The sequence below is a fragment of the Microcaecilia unicolor genome, chromosome 1 (assembly GCF_901765095.1).
Source record: "Microcaecilia unicolor chromosome 1, aMicUni1.1, whole genome shotgun sequence".
Lineage (NCBI taxonomy): Eukaryota > Metazoa > Chordata > Amphibia > Gymnophiona > Siphonopidae > Microcaecilia > Microcaecilia unicolor.
In genome coordinates, this window is record NC_044031.1 from 761,232,199 (window position 1) to 761,255,894 (window position 23,696).

At 45.8% G+C, this 23,696-nt stretch overlaps 2 protein-coding genes across 2 annotated transcripts in view; one reads left to right on the forward strand and one right to left on the reverse strand.

Moving 5' to 3' along the window:
• The window catches only part of LOC115462760 (methionyl-tRNA formyltransferase, mitochondrial-like), a 387,082-nt gene that overhangs the window by 170,296 nt on the left and 193,090 nt on the right, over nucleotides 1–23,696 (reverse strand). The gene's annotated exons all lie outside the window — the stretch shown is intronic.
• Nucleotides 719–23,560, forward strand: PDCD7 (programmed cell death 7). The gene is made up of 5 exons (XM_030189757.1): nucleotides 719–1,210; nucleotides 3,642–3,780; nucleotides 4,399–4,635; nucleotides 20,217–20,298; nucleotides 23,341–23,560. Exons 1-5 carry the CDS (start codon nucleotides 722–724, stop codon nucleotides 23,456–23,458), a joined length of 1,065 nt encoding a protein of 354 aa, XP_030045617.1. The 5' UTR covers nucleotides 719–721; the 3' UTR covers nucleotides 23,459–23,560.

A 23,696-nucleotide genomic window follows, 5' to 3' on the forward strand; every position in this document is an offset into this window, starting at 1 on the left:
TCCACCTAGACTTGAAGCTTTCTCAGCTGTACACATACCAAGGGCAACAGAAATAAGCTCTGAGTTCAAAGGACTTAATTGTTCAGGCAGCTCTTTATGCAGTAATGCTGAAGTGCAGAGGAGTGATTCTCTCTCACCTTTACTTCCTCCTAGTCCAGTGATGAGCGACCTTAAGCAGCAAGCTTTCCAGAGGAGTTTACAAAGTGATCATCTATTCCCTCACCCAGACAAGCCACCAGTGCAAACAAACCTTCCATTTCCTCAGCCAGAGAGGCCACCAGTGCAAACAAACCATCCATTCCCTCGGCCGGACAGAGCACCAGTGCAAACAAACCATCCATTCCCTCAGCCAGACAGGCCACCAGTGCAAACAAACCATCCATTCCCTCAGCCAGACAGGATACCATTGCAAACAAACCATCCATTTGTTCAATCAGACAGGCCACCAGTACAAACAAACCATCCATTCCCTCAGCCAGACAGGCCACAAGTTCAAACAGAACTTCGGTTCCCTCAGCCAGACAGGCTACCAGTACAAACAAACCATCCATTCCCTCAGCCAGACAGGCCACAAATTCAAACAGACCATCCATTCCCTCACACAGACAGACCACCAGTGCAAAGCAGCTATCCATTCTCTCACCCAAATAGATCTCAAATGCACTGGGAAGAGAACCCTGAGCTTCTTACTGGACAGAAAGCTTGGATTAATGAAAGGCTGATGTTTCCTTCTGAAGAGGGCGGAGATCAGAGCCATTTGCAAGATGAGCAAGATAAGCAATGGCTCTCTAGCTTTCTGATAAATAGAAGAAAGAAAGTTCACCCCATTGTAAAGACAGTGGGCTCTCCTTCTGTGAGTGAAGTTCGCAAACTAGTATATGGTGCCTTGAGGCTGGTTTCAGAGCTCACTGTGGCATGTGAAGAATTAAAGGAAATGACAGAGAACGGGACAGCTTGGTCTGAGACCTACCTGAAAGCTACCAACATTTACAAGGACGTAGATGAGAAAATGAAAATCCTTAATGAACCTGGTTACATAGAAGGGGTTAAAAAGAAGCTGGAGAAGATTAAGAAGAAAAGGTTACGGCTGCAGAGAAGAAAGCAAGAAACACCCGAGGGAAAAGAAGATGCAACTAGATCAGCCGAAAGGGAAGCTAAGATTGACAAGTGGAGAATGAAGTGTATCCAAGAAGTAGAAGAAAAAAACAGGGTGTGTGTTCCGTAAAATGACTTGAGTATAGTAACCAGTGGACTGGTGCCTTTAGTTCTCTGTGGCAGCCTAAGTGAGATTGAGCAGCAAGGAAGATAGACACCTGCAGCTAAAAGTAACACTTGGCGGCAGCTTTGTGGCATGTTCATATAGGGGGAGGTTCAGAAAAGGGCATCACAAATTGAGCAAGTATTCTGTAATGGCAAAGTTGGGTTCTGAAGCCATTACAGAATACTATCACAAGTCAATATTTGAGCGCCAAACTTTTAGGTGTGAGCATTTATGCCATGTCAAAGACTGGTATAAATTCTTGTGCCTAAATACTGTCAGTTGTGTGTGCATTCTGTTAACCTCTGACCCGTCCATTCGCCTCTCATGTTAACTTCCCTTAGGCCTGTGTGCAGTTACATGGGTAACTGCAAATTAATGCCAGTTACGGGTCATTATTGACAGTTAAAACCAATTAGCGCCTGCTTAATTACTACTACTACTACTTTTCATTTCTATAGCGCTACTAGACGTAGCAGCGCTGTACACTTGGACATGAAGAGATAGTCCCTGCCGGACAGAGCTTATAATCTCATTAGGACAGACAAACGAGATAAGGGAATATTAAAGTGAGGATGATAAAATAAGGGTTCTGAACAAAGAGAATAAGGGTTAGGAGTTAAAAGCAGCATTAAAAAGGTGGGCTTTTATCCTAGATTTGAAGACGGCCAGAGATGGAGCTTGACGTACCGGCTCAGGAACTCTATTCCAGGCATATGGTGCAGCAAGATAAAAGGAACGGAGTCTGGAGTTAGCGGTGGAGGAGAAGGGTGCAGATAAGAGAGATTTACCCAGGGGAGGAGTGTAGGGAGAGATGAGAGTGGAGAGGTACTGAGGAGCTGCAGAGTGAATGCACTTGTAAGTCAGTAAGAGGAGTTTGAACTTTATGTGGAAATGGATAGGAAGCCAGTGAAGTGACTTGAGGAGAGGACTAATATGAGCATAATGACACTGGCAGAATATTAGTTGTGCAGCAGAATTTTGAACAGATTGAAGAGGACAGAGATGGCTAAGTGGGAGACCTGTGAGATGCAAGTTGCAATAGTCTAATTAAGTTAGGTGCTATTCTTTCATGTACTGTGCAACTTTGTGCCCAAGTTTATAGAATGAGGGGGAGAGTGAAAAATCACTGCACGTGGGAAAACTCTTTCCTTCGCTAAATAAATATTAAAAGATAAATTATCCCTGCCGCCTACAGATTCTATAAATAAGTGCTGCTGGACCTATTTTAAATACAAAAACAAGCCGTTTTAATGTGCCTATGTTCATTCAGGGCTATTTATTTTATTTACGTCAATTTATATACCGTATCTTATTGCTACTGCAAGACAGAACGGTTTACAATTAATGCTCAGTACTCGCAGCGTGGCAGAAAATGTGAGGGCCAGGATTGTACGGGTCAGTCCTGAGGCTTCTTAAGCAATGCTTGGTGTTCTCAAAGTGCAGCTGTTCAGGACTTCCACACTGACCCACAATAACAAGAAACTCAAAGGCTTCCCTTCTTTTGTGCAAAGTGGTTAGGCCAGTGGTTCCCAAACCTGGTCCTGGAGGCACCCCGGCCACTCAGGTTTTCAGGATACCCACAGTGAATATTCTTGAGAGAGATTTGCATGCACTGCCTCCACTACATGCAAATCTCTCTCTCTCTCATGAATATTCATAGTGGGTGTCCTGAAACCTGACTGGCCAGGGTGCCTCCAGGTCCAGGTTTGGGAACCATGGGGTTAGGCTGTTAATCTGTGTATTTTGTGAGTGTCCAAGACAAGCATTGGATTCTCACTTAAAGTGCATTATTTCTGTAAGCTGAGAAAAATGACCTATAAAAACTGTAAATAAGGTAGAGATGGAGAGTCTAGCAAATGAGCATCCAATTTATCCTGAGGGCCTGCGATCAGTTCTTATTGCCAGTGGTGTTGCAGAGCCTTGTGAAATGTTTAGAAAGTCTGTGCAAGAGCTTCGAGGCAGGCAGAGGGCAGCCAAGAAAAACCTAGAATTGTAGTGAAAATAATTAGTAAGTAATTTCCTCCTACAGTAGTTAATGCTATATTAGACAACTGTGGGAGTCAGTTTAGCTGATGATCTTAAGTTGGTAAATGTAGAAAGACTTACGGTTGCCAGCCGGGCTCTGGTTTGCCCAACAGGGTGAATCCAGTCCTGGGTGTATCTTTATTATAAGCAGGAAAATTACAAGTCCTTGCAAAAGGAAGGGAAGGGGCAGGTCAGGGTGGTATGAACCCAGGACTGGATTAGCTCTGTTGGATGAATGTGCAGTTGTCCGGCCACCTTTGATGTACTTCTTTAAGGAAACCAGCATGTGGCCTCAGTGTATGGCTGAGATGTGAATAACAAATCAGGGAAAAAAAAGTTTGCTTGTTTGCTTTAGGAACGTGAGCTGAAAGCTGCAGCAGACAGCGTTTTGTCTGAAGTGAGGAAGAAACAGGCTGACACAAAGAGAATGGTGGATGTGCTGCGGGCCTTGGAGAAGCTCAGAAAACTTCGGAAAGAAGCTGCAGGAAGGAAAGGTAAATTGTTGTACTACCAGGTACTTAAAGCAGCTACGAAGCCAACGTTTATGGGACAATGCTTTCCCATGGGTTTTAAGTGTATTAGCAGCCATGTGTTGGATGCTGGCAGGGTGTTTAACCTTCAGCAGGCATCCTGGGTGCTGGCCAGCAGTGTTGCCAGATGGGAAAAAGTTGTCACATCCAAAGCCAGCCCAAAACCGCACAAAGTCAATTGCATGTGAATGACATCATTAATAAATATTAATGAGTCCATTTGCATACAAATGATGTCATTAAGCCTGCCTCCATGGGGCTTCTACTGGCCACGGCCATGGGAAAACCAGCTGGCCGCAGGGGGAAAAAAACTGCAGTGGGCGAAAAAAAATGCCAGCGGGGCTTAAAAAAGCCGCCCCAAATCCCGCAACCCGCACGCGGCGTGAAAAAGCCACAGCGGCTCGTGGAAAGGAGCCCAATTGGGCGAGAAACCCGCAGCCCTGGCAACATCACCCTGGGTTACTTTTGCTTTTTTGACAATGTGGTTTCCGAGCCAAAGAGAGCTTCTTTCTGGAGATCACGAGCTGTAACTTGTGTGAGGCCTTTGATGAAAGACTCCATATCATTTACTGTTACTTGCAGGTATCTCTCCACCTCCGTCAGCTGATGAAACCTTTGAGCAGCATGTGGCCAGGTTGCGAGTGCTGATCAGGAAGCGCACGGAGCTGTACGATGCGGAAGAGAGAGCCCTGAGAGTCATGCTGGAGGGAGAACAGGAAGAGGAGCGAAAACGGGAACAAGAAAAGAAGCAGAAGAAAGAGAGAGAGAAGCTGTTACAGCAGCAGCGGGAAATCAACAGCATCTTGTTCGGGAATCCTGGTAAGTTCCCGGACTCTGCACATCCCTCTGCCTAAATGATCAGCCCCTAGAGAGCAGTGAATTCTGCTCTTTTACACGGGACAGGTAAGTAACTCATGAGATGCCTTTTTACAGACACATGACCCTGTAGTACGCCACAGCCAACCTGGGAGCTGAGTGAGTTGAAATGTTTGTGTGACGCTGTTCCACAAGGAGTAATAAACATCACTTTCTATAGTAAATCCGAAAGATGTCTTTCCACTCGGAGAACACCTCTGTGGAAGCGCCATCAATACAGTGGGGGAAATAAGTATTTGATCCCTTGCTGATTTTGTAAGTTTGCCCACTGACAAAGACATGAGCAGCCCATAATTGAAGGGTAGGTTATTGGTAACAGTGAGAGATAGCACATCACAAATTAAATCCGGAAAATCACATTGTGGAAAGTATATGAATTTATTTGCATTCTGCAGAGGGAAATAAGTATTTAATCCCTCTGGCAAACAAGACCTAATACTTGGTGGCAAAACCCTTGTTGGCAAGCACAGCGGTCAGACGTCTTCTGTAGTTGATGATGAGGTTTGCACACATGTCAGGAGGAATTTTGGTCCACTCCTCTTTGCAGATCATCTCTAAATCATTAAGAGTTCTGGGCTGTCGCTTGGCAACTCGCAGCTTCAGCTCCCTCCATAAGTTTTCAATGGGATTAAGGTCTGGTGACTGGCTAGGCCACTCCATGACCCTAATGTGCTTCTTCCTGAGCCACTCCTTTGTTGCCTTGGCTGTATGTTTTGGGTCATTGTCGTGCTGGAAGACCCAGCCACGACCCATTTTTAAGGCCCTGGCAGAGGGAAGGAGGTTGTCACTCAGAATTGTACGGTACATGGCCCCATCCATTCTCCCATTGATGCGGTGAAGTAGTCCTGTGCCCTTAGCAGAGAAACACCCCCAAAACATAACATTTCCACCTCCATGCTTGACAGTGGGGACGGTGTTCTTTGGGTCATAGGCAGCATTTCTCTTCCTCCAAACACGGCGAGTTGAGTTCATGCCATAGAGCTCAATTTTTGTCTCATCTGACCACAGCACCTTCTCCCAATCACTCTCGGCATCATCCAGGTGTTCACTGGCAAACTTCAGACAGGCCGTCACATGTGCCTTCCGGAGCAGGGGGACCTTGCGGGCACTGCAGGATTGCAATCCGTTATGTCGTAATGTGTTACCAATGGTTTTCGTGGTGACAGTGGTCCCAGCTGCCTTGAGATCATTGACAAGTTCCCCCCTTGTAGTTGTAGGCTGATTTCTAACCTTCCTCATGATCAAGGATACCCCACGAGGTGAGATTTTGCGTGGAGCCCCAGATCTTTGTCGATTGACAGTCATTTTGTACTTCTTCCATTTTCTTACTATGGCACCAACAGTTGTCTCCTTCTCGCCCAGCGTCTTACTGATGGTTTTGTAGCCCATTCCAGCCTTGTGCAGGTGTATGATCTTGTCCCTGACATCCTTAGACAGCTCCTTGCTCTTGGCCATTTTGTAGAGGTTAGAGTCTGACTGATTCACTGAGTCTGTGGACAGGTGTCTTTCATACAGGTGACCATTGCCGACAGCTGTCTGTCATGCAGGTAACGAGTTGATTTGGAGCATCTACCTGGTCTGTAGGGGCCAGATCTCTTACTGGTTGGTGGGGGATCAAATACTTATTTCCCTCTGCAGAATGCAAATAAATTCATATACTTTCCACAATGTGATTTTCCGGATTTAATTTGTGATGTGCTATCTCTCACTGTTACCAATAACCTACCCTTCAATTATGGGCTGCTCATGTCTTTGTCAGTGGGCAAACTTACAAAATCAGCAAGGGATCAAATACTTATTTCCCCCACTGTATATATAAATGGCGAGTGTCGTACTCACTCGCAAATGCGCAGTAGAGACCCTCTCTGCCCCGCCCCCGCGTCAATACGTGATGACGGGGGCGGAACAGAGAGGGTCTCTACTGCGCATTTGCGAGGGACACCGCCGTCGCTAACGCTCCCCCCACCCGGAGTCGCCGCCGCCGCCACCCACCTTCCACCCGGTCGGGCCCTCGCTCCGCTATTGAAACAGCGAGGGCACACAGCTCTGCTGAGCTGCCGTCGGCCTTCCTTCTTCTTCTCTGCCTGTGTCCCGCCCTCGACGACGTTACGTCACACGAGGGCGGGACACAGGCAGAGAAGAAGAAGGAAGGCCACGGCAGCTCAGCAGAGCTGTGTGCTGCGTGCCCTCGCTGTTTCAATAACGGAGCGAGGGCCCGACCGGGTGGAAGGTGGGTGGCGACAGCTCTGGGGAGGGGAGGGCAAACTCGGGGAGTGGCAGCGGCGAACTCGGCGGCGGGGTGGGGGGCCTTTCAACCCCCCCCCCCCTTCCTATACTAGCCCGTTTTTACGGGCTGAAAGGCTAGTTCTTATATGTTGCAAAAACCTGTAAAGCACTCCAGCCGTATAATAATTTTTAAAAAATGTGTGCTGTGCAAAAAAACTCATAATAATAATGATTCTTATAAAAGGAATTTTATTTTAGTGTGGTGGGACCATCATGTAAAGGGCAGTGATTCATATGAATGCATCAACTTCACTTGATGCTTGTTTGTGCCTGTTCGTGCTGCCTCCAGAGTCTCTAATCACGGTCAGCACTACTTACACAATATAATTTCTCTCAATCGATATCTTAAGAGAACCAGACAACTGGTAGCACTATTTTAGACTGTAACCAAGACAAAAAGAGACCAAGGAAGCGCTTCCTGGGGTTAACACAGGTTTATTTAATTATCCAGAGATTAGGATAAAAAAAATAAGAAAATATTCAAGTATAGTCTAGTATAGAAAAGAAGAGAAAAAAACATGAAAGGACAATGGAAATGATCAGGTCAGGCTCTCCATCCCCTGGCATGGGGCAGAGTGCACTAGACACTGACCAACTTCTTATCTGGCAAAGACATAATATATAGAGTTTCTTTTCCCTTACAAGACAAAAAGGGAGCACAAGGGGGAGGGGTTGTCACACCCCCTTAATTAGCACCTTACAGTCAGGATCTCTAGTATCAATAAAATACACAGCATCTGTTTATATTTCCTTTTGAAGATGCATTTGGTCTGTTGTCCAAATGTTTTGGACATACATTTCTCAAACCTTTAATTTAATATCTCCCCTATTCTAAAAGAGGAGACAAAAGTTTACTGCTTCCAGTTGCTATAGAGGTGTTAGGTTTCTCTTGTCAATAGAACTATTGCTTTTGACTCCAGGGACCAGGGAGATAGTGTTTGAATTGTTCTAGGCAGAGAAGGAAACAAGGTGTTACCTGATTGTGGTTGTAAAAGGGTAATTCTGTCCTGGATACTAGCCTTACTTCCAAGGGCATGGGAAAGAATTCTGTCTCTTGGCCATATTCAAAGGGAGAGATTCTTCCCCTTCTGCAATAATATTTTCTTATCCAGTCCTTACTACAGGATTTCTATCTCTCTCTCCTCTGTCAGCCCTGCCACCTACACCTGGAACTTCCTTTGATCTGCATCCTAAAAGTCTCTCAAAGGCTAATACACACATTCATTTGAGGAGCTCATTGTCTTTCACTTGCTTGGTCAGAGGAAGGTGGGGGAAAGAGGTGGGGAGTACTTGCTTCACCTGGCCTGCTTAATATCATTGTAATTTACAGAAAAAAGAGACATTTCCACTTCTCATCGTCTGTACATTAATTCTTAGATATTAGATACTTAGCAGCACTGAAACTGCTTGGTTCAGGCCTTCATGAGTACAATGTACACCTCCACCAACATGCTGAACACAGCATCTCATCTACTGCTTTAATCTTACTGTAATCATAAGTCTCAAATTTTCTATAAAGACATTTTTAAAACAGTCCTTGAACAAGACTGAGCTTCTTATCTTTCCCCCTAAACCAACCTCTCCTCCTCCCCCATTCTCTGTCTCTGCGGGTAACACTCTCATCCTCCGTGTCTCATCAGCTCGTAACCCGGGGGTTGCCTTTGACTCCTTCTCTGCACATAGACTGCTAAAACCTGTCGTTTCTTTCTCTATAATACCACCAAAATTTGTCCTTTCCTTTCTGAGCACACTACCATAACCCTTATCCACACTGTTATCACCTCTCGCTTAGACTATTTCATCTTGCTTTTCACAGGTCTCCCACTTATTATTATTAGCATTTGTATAGCGCTACCAGACGCACGCAACGCTGAACACCTGATAGAAAGAGACAGTCCCTGCTCAAAAGAACTTACTATCTAAGTAATACAGACAAACAAGACAGTTATGGGTGAGGGAAGTAATGGGTGAGAAGGGAGGAAGGGACACTTAGCCATCTCTCTTCAATCTGTTCACAGTTCTGCTACACGACTAATATTCCGCCAGTGTCATTATGCTCATATTAGCCCTCTCCTCAAGTCACTTCACTGGCTTCCTATCCGTTTCCGCATACAGTTCAAACTCCTCTTATTGACCTATAAGTGCATTCACTCTGCAGCTCCTCAGTACCTCTCCACTCTCATCTCTCCCTACATTCCTCCCCAGGAACTCCATTCACTGAGTAAATTTCTCTTATCTGCACTCTTCTCCTCCACCGCTAACTCCAGACTCCGTTCCTTTTATCTTGCTGCACCGTGTGCCTGGAATAGACTTCCTGAGCCGGTACGTCAAGCTCCATCTCTGGCCGTCTTCAAATCTAAGCTAAAAGCCCACCTTTTTGATGCTGCTTTTAACTCCTAACCCTTACTCACTTGTTCAGTACCCTTATTTTATCATCCCCACCTTAGTAATTCCCTTATCTCTTATTTGCCCTGTTTGACTGTCCTAATTAGGTTGTAAGCTCTGTCGAGCAAGGACTGTCTCTTACGTGTTCAAGTGTTCAGCGCTACGTACATCTAGTAGCTCTATAGAAATGATAAGCAGTAGCATGGCTATATGCTATGTCAAAATTTCAAAGCATCACAAGAATTCCCTTTAAAAAGTTTTTTTTCTTTTAGAGAAAGTGCACTTGCATTCTCCCTGATTACTCTAGGGTTAATTTTGCCGCAGCATATAGCAATGTCCTGATGCAGAGCTTTGGCTCAAAACATGATCGCGTCAGCTTTTCTGTGGAATCGTATGTGCTGTACCCTATTGTCAAGGAACAGATAAGTCCTTTGTATACGTTTTAAAAAATATTTTTTGCACAAAGTAATGTTGGAGGCTAAACGATCTAAGACGGTTTTAAATATGTCTTTGTGATATTCAAGCCTTCACTTCCTTTAAGATACTGCTCCCCAGTACCTCTCCACTCTTGTCTCTCCGCTGTGCTGATAAATCTCTCTTGTCTGTCCCCTTCTCCTCTACTGCTACTTCCAGACTCTGTTCCTTTTACCTCGCTGCACCTCACGCCTGGAATAGACTTCCCGAGCCTGTACGTCTAGCCCCGTCTTTGGCCGCCTTTAAGTCCAGGCTAAAAGCCCACCTCTTTGACACTGCTTTTGACTCCTAGTCACTACTCACCTGCCCTGTACCCCACCTCTTTAATTCCCTTACCTCTTAGTTGTTCTGTCTGTTTACCTGTCTTATTTAGATTGTAAGCTCTTTCAGCAGGGACTGTCTCTTTCGTATATGGTGTACAGCGCTGCGTATGCCTTGTAGCGCTATAGAAGTGATAAGTAGTAGTAGATACATTCTTGTACATGGGCCATGGCTTTTCACTCATGTTTATATTCCTGCCATCAGCGAATCTGTGTTCTGCTGCTGTTGGCATTAAGTGTCTGTATTCTGCATTTTCACAGCTGTTCTGTCTCACCCAGTGTTTCCTTATCTATCTGCTCCTGTCCTCTGTTCTGTATGTTGAGAGACCAAATTGAGCAGACACTGCAGAGCAAAACAGAGGAACTCTTTCTTTTCAGCCCTAGAAGAAAAATACAGCAATTTTAGGGGGGAGGGATTAAGGCAGAGAGCAAGGAGGGTCTTCGCTGTGCTATGTGAGCTCCAGATTTTCTTCCCATTCCTCCTCTAGGAGCTGGTCTTGACAGCAGGCCAAGGATTTTATTTGGGGGTGTGAATGTTGAACTGAAACAGCCCCAGGCCAGCTGTAACTCATTGTGAAGGGGAAGGGGGATAAATTTCAGGTGGATACTGTCTCCTCTGCATCTCCCTGAAGGCAGCAGTGGTAGTGCTTTTTTCTCCAGGATCCATGTTTTGCAGTAGGTGTATGAGGATATTATTATTATTACATTTGTATCCCACATTTCCCCACCTATTTGCAGGCTCAATAGGGCTTAGGGGTTCAGATGTAGATGAAGAACCATAAAGGGGGTGAAATTGTCTGGTGCAGCAGTACAAGAGGCAAGAGAGTTGGTAGCAAGGAGGTGGATGAGTGTGAGTGAGCCTGAGGAATGGAGCTGGAGGTGAATGGTGCATGTGAAAGAAACCCAGATATCATGTTGGGGTGGGAAAGTCATGGTGATAGTGTGTGGGAGAAAGGCAGAGGTGGTGAGGGGAGGAGTGGAAGACGGAGAGAGGAAAGGTACACACACACTCTGTCACCCACCCTCTCTCTCTCTCTCTCTAAAGGGGTGATAGACCAGTGAAGGATCTTGGGGATAGATGCAGGGGGAAGACTGAGGGTCAGAATGGATCGAAGGGAGGGTGATTGGAAGAGCATGACAGAGGATAATTGGGGGTGACAGAGTCAGCCAGTGGAGAAAGAAGAACGTGAGAGGAGAGTAAGAGGGGATGGCTGTTGGGGGAGATGGAGACTGATGGAGGAGAAAGCTAGTCAGGAGGAGATGGAGAGCTGAAAGGGATGGGGAGAACCAGAGGGTGAGGGATGGTAAAGGAAGAACAGGAGGAAGGTGTGCGATCCAGCTGTGAGTGATGAAGATGAAAGGAAGAGCTCTACAGGTAGAGAACAGAGACATGGAGGAAAAGGAGACAAGAGGAGGAATACAGAGACTGGAAAGGAGATAGATAGAAAAAAGAGTCAGGACCAGCATAATTGGGGAAAACACCCCAGCCAGAGAACAAAGAGAGAGAAAAACATTTTATTTTCTTTTTAGTGAGTGGAACATGTAACACATTGATTGACTGATGATGTAAAGTTGGACAGAAAACAGATAGTTGGATTGTGTTGCTATTTACATTTTGTTTCGTGCATAATTAACCCTTGTATGCAGGATATACCAACAGCCTACAGGCTTTTGTATCAGATAGAGCAATAACTTGAAAAGGTGCAGGCCATTAAGGAGTTAAAAGTGGGGACAGTGCCTGGCTTAGATGTGCTGACAGCAGATTTTATAAAAAGTTCCAGGACATATTAACACCTAAATTAGTGGATCTGTTCAATGAGATAAGGAGGGGGAGTCCTTAGGGCAGGGATTAGTGTTACCAAAGCCAGGAAAGACCCAATGCAATGAGGCTCTTACAGGACGATTTCATTATTGAATTTAGACCTAAACGTTTAGGCCAAGGTTTTAGCAAACCGATTCCCTGCATATTGGAACTGGTACACAGGGACCAGGGCGGTATGCAGCAGAAGGTATTAGAAGGGCATTATGTTTGACCTAGAGGGCCAAGCAGGGAAGAATTCCCAAAATATTGTTAGCCACCAGTGCCAAACTGGTAAATTAGGCCTTTGTGCTTCATACAGAAGGGGGTAGGGGGGAGGGTGGACGAGGGGAGGAGGAGGTTGATCCTGGGCATGAAGAAACTTGTGAGAAGGGTTTCTGGTGGAAGTTCGTTGAAGAAAAAACAACAGGCAAAATGTTGTACACGGTCATATGTGGGGAGGTGGGGTTAGACGGGAATCCAATTGCGGTTTGTGTTATAATTGACTTTACTGAAAAAGTTTTGAGTATGACTTTGTTTTGCGAAACTTTGCAGTTGTATTATGATTGAGCAGCAGACCAACAAACAGTGGGCTTTGGGAGGAAAGTTCCGGGGTGGATTCCGGAGATGTAATAGTGGAGAGTTTGTTCTCCCTAGGGGGACTATAGACAAGGGGGTCCCTGCTGCCTCTGTTCTTTGTGCTAACATTGGAGCCATTAGCCAAACTTGTTCAACACAACAGGAATATCAAAGATCCGAGTCCACGTAATGCTCAATGCAGATGACATCCTGTTCACAATCGTGCAGCCAAGGTTCGCTCTACCAGTAATGAAGCAGGAATTGACATGATATGGGGGTGTATCAAGATTTAAAAACAATGTTTGGAAACTACAAAGTTCTAAAAAATGTACTTGGTACAGGAGAGGGAAGCATGGTGGGGGGGGGGGGGGGGGGTGTTTTCCCTCCAAGTGAGCCAAGAAGACCATTTGGTATCGGGGGTAAATATGTGGGGCCTGGAGGAGATGTATCAATGTAATTATGGACCTGTCCTGGAAAAATTATTTAAGGATAAGGAGGAATGGCGGAGGATTGGACTTGACATAGCTTGGGAGGACAGCCAGAATTAAGATGAATCAAAAGTGCTAAGATGTATCCAACAGAAGGTAATTGGCTGTACACAGAAGAAAAGGCCAACGCGATTAGTAGGGGAAGTGTTATTTAGAAAGAGGGACCGGGGGGGGGGGGGGGGGGGGGAGAGGGGCTGCAGATTGAAAGATATGTAGCAGTTCAGCTGAAGGCAATACAAGAGTGGAGGGGCTGGAGTTAGGATGGAACAGGAGCAGGCTGGAGAGATACCATTGGGTGCCTCATGTTATAGAGAGAGTGATACAATTGTTGAGTCCTTTCACCTACCTAACAGTGGGGGTTTGGGCTAAGGAGAGGAGAAGGTTAGTAGGGGAATGGGTCACAGTGATTACTTTGCACCAGAACTGCATTAAAAGTAGTTTCGGGAATGGGGAGAAAGGATTGGTCTGGGTGGGACAACTGATGGATAAGTTGGGAGGGGGGGAAGTTCAGGGGTTCCAAAGAGATGCTAAAACACATGTGCCCAACTTTACACTTACCCCATAATTCTAACAAGCAATTATTGGCACTAATTAGAATCAATTTACATGTACGCTCATAAATCCGTGCCTAAATGTTACATGTGAGTCGGAAAAGGGGGTGCGGAAATGGAGATGGCCATGGGCGGATTGGGGGCTTGACTTTTAGTTACAGGCGCAATTATAGAATAAGGGAGCTCGACGCGCCATTTGCACCACGTTTTCTTTGGAGCAGATGGCTGCGCCTAAACGAAGGCACAATCCCTGGGCTTAAGTGCTATTCTGTAAACTGCGACTAACTTTAGAAAACCGCTATGTGCTGACTTTTTAGGACGTTTGCACCCAATTTATAGAATGAGGTCAGTTGCGCACGCAACTTAAGTTAATAATTATCTGTTAATTGTCGTTAACAGCCAATTATTTGCTTAAATTGGTGTTAATTGGCACCAGCTGGTAGTTGCATGCACAACTGACCTCAGTCGCTATTCTAGAAGCTGCGCATCTAGGAGACATGGCCGTTGGAGGGGCACGGGCAGGTCAGGAGTGTGCCTATGAGTTCCTGAGCTGGTCCGTCAAGCTCCATCTCTGGCCGTCTTCAAATCTAAGCTAAAAGCCCACCTTTTTGATGCTGCTTTTAACTCCTAACCCTTATTCACTTGTATTTTATCATCCTCACTTTAATATTCCCTTATCTCTTGTTTGTCCTGTTTGTCTATCCTAATTAGATTGTACATAAGTATATAAGTAATGCCACACTGGGAAAAGACCAAAGGTCCATCGAGCCCAGCATCCTGTCCACGACAGCGGCAAATCCAGGCCAAGGGCACCTGGCGAGCTTCCCAAACGTACAAACATTCTATACATGTTATTCCTGGAATTGTGGATTTTTCCCAAGTCCATTTAGTAGTGGTTTATGGACTTGTCCTTTAGGAAACCGTCTAACCCCTTTTTAAACTCTGCTAAGCTAACCGCCTTCACCACGTTCGGCAACGAATTCCAGAGTTTAATTACGCGTTGGGCGAAGAAAATTTTTCTCCGATTTGTTTTAAATTTACTACACTGTAGTTTCATCGCATGCCCCCTAGTCCTAGTATTTTTGGAAAGCGTGAACAGACGCTTCACATCCACCTGTTCCACTCCACTCAATATTTTATATACCTCTATCATGTCTCCCCTCAGCCGTCTCTTCGCCAAGCTGAAAAGCCCTAGCCTCCTTAGTCTTTGGAGCAGGGACTGTCTCTTCATATTCAAGTGTACAGCGCTGCATACGTCTAGTAGCGCTGTAGAAATGAGTAGTAGTAGTAGAGTTAGATGTGCATTTTACAGAATACTAGGGGTTACCCCACCCTTTGACATGGTGTAAGTGCTCACACCTAAAGTTTGGTGCAAAACTGCAAACTTACGGTCGTGTTCTGTACTGGAACTGCCATTATTAAATCCACACTCGGCGTGCATCATCCCAGCGCCTAAACTTTGGTGGCATTTATAGAATTTACCCATATGGATTAACGTTGGAGTATTATCTTCATTATAGGCAACTGAGGCATTATATTGAGGCCGAAGAGGATCCCACTGGAAGAACTAGTGGCTAAGCAGAAAGGGGGGACTGGGGGTGAGGAAGGGCCACAGTTTTGGGCAGTCTGGGGTCCCCATCATAAGGGGTACAAACAACAGGGAACAGAAGGGGGAAGAGTGAAGCCTAATGATTGTTGCAGTTGTCCGGGTTTTGCCGCGTCTGAGTAACTGGAACCGAGGTTTCAGCCATCATGTTGTGGCTTTCTTCAGGGTATTCTATGAGGTGTGCAAATGGTGCAAGTTTAATCAAATATTTTCTTTTTTTTAAGATAAAGCCTTGCAATTCAGAGCTGTAGTCCTTTCAGCAAAGCAGGAGTCCTCCTCTGCTTCGACACGACACTTAATCACTCATGCTTGTATGAAATTCTCCAACAAGTTACTAAGTCTTCTTATCATGCTTCCTTTCCATCAGAGTTGGACTCAAATGCCTTTGCCCAGGCATCGCTGAGAAAGTTGAGGATGTGAGGCATTCTGTTTCTCCTCCTCCTTCGCCACCAGCTGAGTCCTCTCCTGTGTTAAATAGGTTGCTAGTTTCAGTACAATGTCTTCTTTCAAAATGCTGTCCCATACTGATGTACGTAAGACCATCTCCTCTGCAAAGTCTACCACAGTCCCCACTGATCCAATCCCTGCTTATTTCCTGAAACAAATTGGTCTATCTTTGATCTTTTACATCCATACTATGGTTGTGACCAGCCTTTCTACTGGTACTTTTCCTCATAAATGGAAAACAGCCACTGTCTCTCCTTCTCAAAGATCATTCCTCAGACTTCTGTAATCCTTTGTATTATCATCCTATTTCCAGAAATAAGCAGTGGATTTTCCCCAAGTCAATTTAATAATGGTCTATGGACTTTTCCTTTAGGAAGCTGGCCAGACCTTTTTTTAAACCCTGCTAAGCTAACCGCCTTTACCACATGCTCTGGCAATGAATTCCAGAGTTTAATTACACATTTAGTGAAGAGAACTTTTCAACAATTCATATTAAATTTACTACTTTGTAGCTTCATTGCATGCCCCCCAAGTCCTAGTATTTTTGGAAAGAGTAAACAAACGATTCACGTTCCACTCCACCCATTATTTTATAGACCTTATATCTAAGGTTACGGAAAAAATCATGGAAGAGTCACTCTCCTTATTTCTTGATAGGACTAATGTTTTACACCCGTGCCAGACTCTTTCGTGCACAATACAGCACTCAACATACTCTTGCACTCTCCAATTTCATTCATCTCAGTCATGATGAAGTCCAAGAGGTTCTTCTCGTCTCACTCGATCTCAGCGCACCATTTTATCTGATTGATCATGACATTCTTTTATATCGCTTGGAATCTGTGGGCATCACTGATACTGCCTTATCTTGGTTTAGCTCCTACCTATCTGGAAGAACATTTCGTAAACAGTGGCAAAAATCCCTGTCTGAACCGTTCCTCTCTCTCGGTGTACCTCAAGGATCTGTTCTCAGACCTATTCTCTTTCATATATTTCTCTCTCCAGTTGCACTTCTTTTGCAGTTCTGGGCATTACTTTTTTTCGCAACCTGGTACAATCAATGGTTCTGAGTCATCTTGATTATTGTAATGCACTCTATGCTGGCTGTAAAGAGCAAATCATCAAGAAACTTCAAACAGCCCAAAACACCGCAGCCAGACTCATATTTGGAAAAACAAAATACAAAAGTGCCAAACCCCTAAGAGAGAGACTACACTGGCTCCCACTTAAAGAGCGGGGTCGCATTCAAGGTCTGCACTCTGGTTCATAAAATCATTCACGGAGATGCCACGGCTTACATGTTAGACCTCATTGACTTGCCAACCAGGAACGCTAAAAGATCAGCACGCACATTCCTGAATCTTCACTTCCCCAGTTGTAAAGGACTAAAATACAGATTAATACATGCGTCCAGCTTTTCCTATATGAGCAAGCGGTTGTGGAATGCACTGCCACTTCCCCTGAAAACAATCTACGACCTAACCAACTTTCGTAAATCACTGAAGACTTATCTCTTCAACAAGGCATACCACAATGATCCATAACGCATCACCACTTACCTGATACTCTGAATGTTATCTCACTATACCTGATTGCTTAATTCTATTATGTCATCCATATTCTTTATGTAATACCTATTGTATCTTTTACTCTGGAATGGCGATTGCCATGACGGAACATTGTAAGCCACATTGAGCCTGCAAATAGGTGGGAAAATGTGGGATACAAGTGCAACCAATAAATAAAATATGACTTCCAATTTCTTTTCCCACTTGGTTATCAATAGAAATCAAACAAAATAAAACATGGAAAAGAAAATAAGATGATACCTTTTTTATTGGACATAACTTAATACATTTCTTGATTAGCTTTCGAAGGTTGCCCTTCTTGGTCGGATCGGAAATAAGCAAATGTGCTAGCTGACAGTGTATATAAGTGAAAACATTCAAGCATTACTATGACAGTCTGACAGGGAGGAGGGTGGGAGGAGGGGGGTGGGTCGGAGGTATGCATGGGGACATCAAAGCATATCATTGAAGAAGGGCAACCTTAAGAGTGGACTAACACGGCTACCACACTCCTCTACTTTTCCCACTTGAAAATTGTTCTCTCAGTATTGATGCAATTACTCTGAAACTCTCTTAAGGTTGCTAATTGGCTTAGTTCCAATAAGTAAAAACTGAATGTCTCAAAAGCTGCTTCAATGTTTTTAACTTCAGTTAGTCCATATTCTCCTTTACTTTGCGGTTTGCCTATTCTACTGGAGGCTTCTGTGAAAATCCTTGGGGTGTTAGTCCATAATCGTCTTTCTTTTTACTACTGCTGCTTATTTCTATAGCGTTACTAGATCTCTTCGCTTGCCAGTACATACTCTAGTAATCTCTTGACTTGACTATTGCAATTCTCTCTTTCATGGTCTTTCACTTTACCAGCTACGTCAACTACAATTGATCCAAAGTACCGCAGTTAAGCTCATTCATGGGGCTAAGAAATATGATAGTGTTACCTCTCTTTCGAGCTCCGAACATTGGCTTCCCATCCATTTTTGTATCGCATTCAAGGTTCTAGCGTTAACACATCAAGTTCTCCATTCCAGAGTCCCCAGTTTCTGTTCAGATCACTTCTCCCCTATGCATTCTTCCAACCAACATCTACACTAAACGACACGACACTACACCAGGCTTTACATTTGCCATAGTGGGATAGACTGAAGGTCCATCAAGCCCAGTGGCCAATCCAAGTCACAAGTACCTGACAAGATCCCAGAACAATAAAACAGATTTTATGCTGCTTATCCTAGAAATAAGCAATGGATTTTCCCAAGTCCATCTTAATAATGGCTTATGGACTTTTCTTTTAGGAAATTATTCAAACCTTTTCTAAACCCTGCTAAGCTAACTGCTTTTTACCACATTCTCTGGCAATGAATTCCAGAGTTTAATTACACATTGAGTGAAGAAATATTTTCTCCAGTTTGTTTTAAATTTACTACTTAGTAGCTTCATTGTGTGCCCCCTAGTCCTAGTATTTTTGGAAAGAATAAACAAGTGATTCACTTCACTCAGTGTTTTATAGACCTACGTACTATTCCTTCTCATTCGCAGATTGTGTCCTTTCTCAATGGAACCTCCTACCCCTGGATCTCCGTGTTGAGTTCTGTTTATGAATTTTAAGGCAGCTCTGAAAACATACCTTTTCAAAAAGGCTTTCGGTGTTGCATAATATGAACCTGAAGACCCCGCAATACAGTTTAGAATTCTAATGTTTTGTAGGTCCTAGAATGTGTTTATCTTTTTGTGCAGTTCTGTTCTCCCTATTCCCTACCCTCCTTTTGTTTCATTTAGGATTAATTTCTTCCTGCCCCTTATCCCCTTTCCTTATAACGCAAGATTTGTAACCTAGTTATTTTATGTGTCATTCCATTATTCTTTCTCTCGTATACCAGAGAATGTAGTAAAAGCAGTTAGCTTAGCAGGGTTTTAAAAAGGTTTGGATGGCTTCCTTAAAGGAAAAGTCCCTAGACCATTATTAAAATGGACTTGGGGAAAATCCACTGCTTATGTCTAGAATCAGCAGCATAAAATGTATTGTACTGTTTTGGGATCTTGCCAGGTATTTGTGACCTGGATTGGCCACTGTTGGAAACAGGATGCTGGGCTCGATGGACCTTCGGTCTGTCCCAGTATGGCCAAACTTATATACTTATGTACCCTTTGTAAACTGCTTAGATATTTGTGATTTGTGGTATATTAAAGGAAGTTGAACCTTGAACCTTAATAACAAAAAAAAAAAACCCCTAGCCACCTGTGTAATTTGGAGCAAGCTCAGGCTGTAGATGTCCTGACCAGGGGCGTAGCTACAATGGGGCCTGGGCCCCCGTACATTTGGCCCTGGACCCCCCTGCCGACGACCCTCTCAACCTCCCCTCCCGCCGTCGCCATCTGCTACCTTTGCTGGCGGGGGGCCCCAACCCCTGCCAGCCGAAGTCTTCTTCCTTTGTTTTGTTTCTGAGTCTGATGTCCGACGTCAAACTCACAGAAACAGAACGAAGCCCTGCAGATCACAAGGCTTCGTTCTGTTTTTGTGAGTCTGACGTCCTGCACGTCAGACTCAGAAACAGAACGAAGGAAGAAGAGGACTTCGGCTGGCGGGGGTTGGGGTCCTTCGCCAGCAAAGGTAGGCGACGGCGGGCGGGGGGTCGAGAGGGTCGTCAGCAGGGAGGGGTCAAAGTTGTGGGTGGTGGTGCTGGCGGGGGGGGGGGGGGGGGACGGGACTGAAATGTGCCCCCTCAGCTCAGGCTCTGGACCCCCCTGCCGCCGGTCTGGCTACGCCCCTGGTCCTGACTGCTGCATGACATCTGCTGAATCCTGGAATAGAGGAGCTTGTGATGATTCCTAACTAGGGACTGGGGAGGTATTGGAACTAGACAGTTTGTTAGCACCCAGGGGTTTTGTGTTGCTAACACTACATGCCAGGTCCTTTGCAGCTTAGGCTGAGCTGGCGTGCCGCTTGAATGTGACATTTGAAAGGCAGAGCAGTGGCATTGGTAGTTGAAGTTTTAACGGTCTTTCTTCTTTTTCTTTGTACCAGATGAGTTACCTCTTCCGCTACTGCCTTTCAGACAGTACTATATGCAGGCTGAGCATTCTGTCCCAGCCCTCCTCCAGATCAGGTAGGAGCTGTCTTCAGCCTCTCTCCCTCGCCTCAAAATATTCTCTAGGATTTTGTGTATGAACGTTGCTGGGTTTTGCTGTACTGTGTGGCCTCCTCTTGTCGTTTCTATAAATTCTGATTTGGTCAATGAAGGAAAAGGGTGGGACCAGGGGCGTAGCCAGACTTCGGCGGGAGGGGGGTCCAGAGCCCAGGTGAGGGTGCACATTTTAGCCCCCCCCCCCCCCCCGGCCACCACCACCACCATCAACTTTGCCCCTCCCCCTGCTGACGACCCTCTCGACCCCCCCCCCCCCCCCGCCGCCTCCGTTGTCGCCTACCTTTGCTGGCGAAGGACCCCAATCCCCGCCAGCCGAGGTCCTCTTGCTTCCCGCGCAAGGCTTTGTTCTGTTTCTGTGAGTCTGACGTCACATCAGACTCATAGGAACAGAACGAAGCCTTGCAGATCAGCCAGCGAGGCCCTCTTCTTCTGGCACAAGGCTTCGTTCTGTTTCTGTGAGTCTGACGTCCTGCACGTGCAGGATGTCAGAAACAGAACAAAGCCTTCTGCGGGAAGCAAGAGGGACCTTGGCTAGCGGGGGTTGGGGTCCCCCGCCAGAAAGGTAGCCCACGGCGACGGCAGGGGAGGGTTGGAGGCGGGATGGGGGGTTGAGAGGGGGTCCAGGACCAAATCTATGGGGACCCAGGCCCCTGTGCCCCCACATAGCTACGCCCCTGGGTGGGACCCAGTATAGGGTGCAGCACATGGGAGAGAAGTGGCTTTGGATTCAACGGAGCAGGGAAAGAGCAGGTGGTGGTAACCGTTCTGAGCAGATCTGGATCATGGCAGGTACCACCACATTCCAGCACTGTCATTGTTAGATTTCTGTAGCGTTTTCTTGCTGTTTTAAAACTTTTTTTTTTTCCTGCTTATTTACCTTTTGCAGCAATTTTTGTCTTTGGTGAGTTCAGGATATATCTAGAAGTGGGAGGCAGCATTTTTTTTTCCCGTCCTGCCCATACTCCCCCCGTATGCCAGGCACCCTTTTATGTAGTGAGTGTGAGGCAGTGATACGCCATACGTTAGTTATCATGGGCTGCAGTAGCTTTCTAGAAATCCAGCCATGATCTAGTGCAGCAATTCTCAAACCTGTCCTGGGGGACCCCCCAGCCGGTCAGGTCTTCAGGATGTCCACAATGATTACACACGAGAGAAATCTCCTTGCGGTGACACGAGGCATGCAAATCTATTTCATGCGTATTTATTACGGACATCCTGAACACTTGCCTAGTTGAGTGTCCCCTAGGATAAGTTGGGACCCGTAGATCTAATTTATACGTGAAAACTTGTGAGATGCACTTTCATATTATAGTCTTTCACAACTCTGTTAGTGTGAAGAAATCAAATTATTTACTTGTATCTCAGGATATTTCTGCCAGTTACCCCATCTGTGGCTCACTGCCTCGTTTAGCATCCATAATTAGGGAATATTCATAACAATAATATGCTTCCTTTCGCTGTCAGTCAGGTGCCAGTAACAAGAAAGACGTTGTCAGGTTCTGTAAGTTGTGCTCGTCAGCTCCAGACCTTCATAACCCTGGAGTGATGCAGCCTTCAGGCAAACTGACCTGTTTTAATTCAGCAGCGCATGTAACGTGGAGGGGCATAATCGAACGGGGCCGGCCATCTCTAAGGCCCGGCCCCGTAAAGCGGCATACCCGACCGTATTATTGAAACAAGATGGCCGGCCATCTTTCGTTTCAATAATACGGTCGGAGCCGGCCAAATCTCAACATTTGGGCCGGCGTTAGAGATGGCCGCCATTGGTTTCCGGCGATAGTGGAAACTAATGGCGGCCATCTCAAACCCGGCCAAGTCCAATGCATTTGGTCGTGGGAGGAGCCAGCATTTGTAGTGCACTGGTCCCCCTCACATGCCAGGACACCAACCGGGCACCCAAGGGGGCACTGCAGTGGACTTCAGAAAAAGCTCCCAGGTACATACCTCCCTTACCTTGTGTGCTGAGCCCCTCAAACCCCCACAAAACCCACTACCCACAACTGTGCACCACTGCCATAGCCCTTACGGGTGAAGGGGGGCACCTAGATGTGGGTACAGTGGCTTTCTGGTGAGTTTTGGAGGGCTCCCATTTACCACCACAAGTGTAACAGGTTGGAGGGGGGGGGGGATGGGCCTGGGTCCGCCTGCCTGAAGTCCACTGCAGTACCCACTAAAAACAGCTCCAGGGACCTGGGTATGACATTTGAGGCTGGCATAGAGGCTGGCAAAAAAAATGTATAACATTTTTTTTTTGGATGGGAGGGGGGTTGGTGACCACTGGGGGAGTAAGGGGAGGTGATCCCCAATTCCCTCCGGTAGTCATCTGGTCATTTGGGGCACTTTTTTGAGGCTTGGTCCTAAAAATAAATGGACCAAGTAAAGTCGGCCAAATGCTCGTCAGAGCCGGCCTTCTTTTTCCCATTATCGGCCATCTCGTAACCACGCCCACGCCCCGCCTTCGGTACACTGCCGACACGCCCCCTTCAACTTTGGCCGGCCCTGCGACGGAAAGCAGTTGAAGCCGGCAAAAATCGGCTTTCGATTGTACCGATTTGGCCGGCTTTAAGAGATGGCCGGCCATCTCCCGATTTGTGTCGGAAGATGGCCGGTCTTCTCCTTCGAAAATAAGCAGGATAGTGACATAGTAAATGACGGCAGATAAAGACCTGAACGATCCATCTAGTCTGCCCAGCAGTCACACTCATTATCGATTCATGATTAAATCAACAATGAATGTGATATTATATACGTTACCATGAGTCTTTCTTTGGCGTTTCTGGGAAATAGACCGTAGAAGTCTGTCCGCCTCTGTCCTTATGTTCCATCTTATGGAGGTTCTCAGAGACTGAATTTGATACTCACTCATTAGTGTAAATGGGAAATCATGGTGACATCCTTATTCTGAGGAATGGTGCTCTAAGAATCTGTCTAAATGCTTATTAAATGCAGGAGGCTTGATGAGTATGTAGTGCATTTTCACCGCCAGAAACTTTTCTGTTACAGGCATGACTGGGATCAGTACCTGGTTCCCTCGGATCATCCTGAGGGAAGCTTCATACCCCAGGGCTGGGTCCTTCCAAGTCTCCCTAGCAGTGACACATGGGCTAGCGCTGTTGTATAAATGGACTGGCAAGGAGATCCCCAAGTTTTGTGTGATTTACAGCTGGAATCTTCAGCCTCTGATTGGTTTATTTTGTTCTTATATGTCTGAACTCTCCCGAGACAGAGCTTACAGCTACTTAAAGAGTGATTGTGTTTGCACTGTCAGTGACTGAAGCTCTCCTGTGTGCACTAAAGAGAAGACTTGGGGGGAGGGGGGGCTGTATTACCTGGCGAAGGTTATAAAGCGTCCAAGCTGT

Bases quoted from the DNA above. Each gene is read 5' to 3' on its own strand.
- PDCD7 (XM_030189757.1), top strand. From the start codon at position 722: ATGTTTCCTTCTGAAGAGGGCGGAGATCAGAGCCATTTGCAAGATGAG. The intron at 4,636-20,216 runs GTAAGTTCCCGG...TCTTTGTACCAG, and splicing joins CATCTTGTTCGGGAATCCTG to ATGAGTTACCTCTTCCGCTA. The intron at 20,299-23,340 runs GTAGGAGCTGTC...TTTCTGTTACAG, and splicing joins CCAGCCCTCCTCCAGATCAG to GCATGACTGGGATCAGTACC.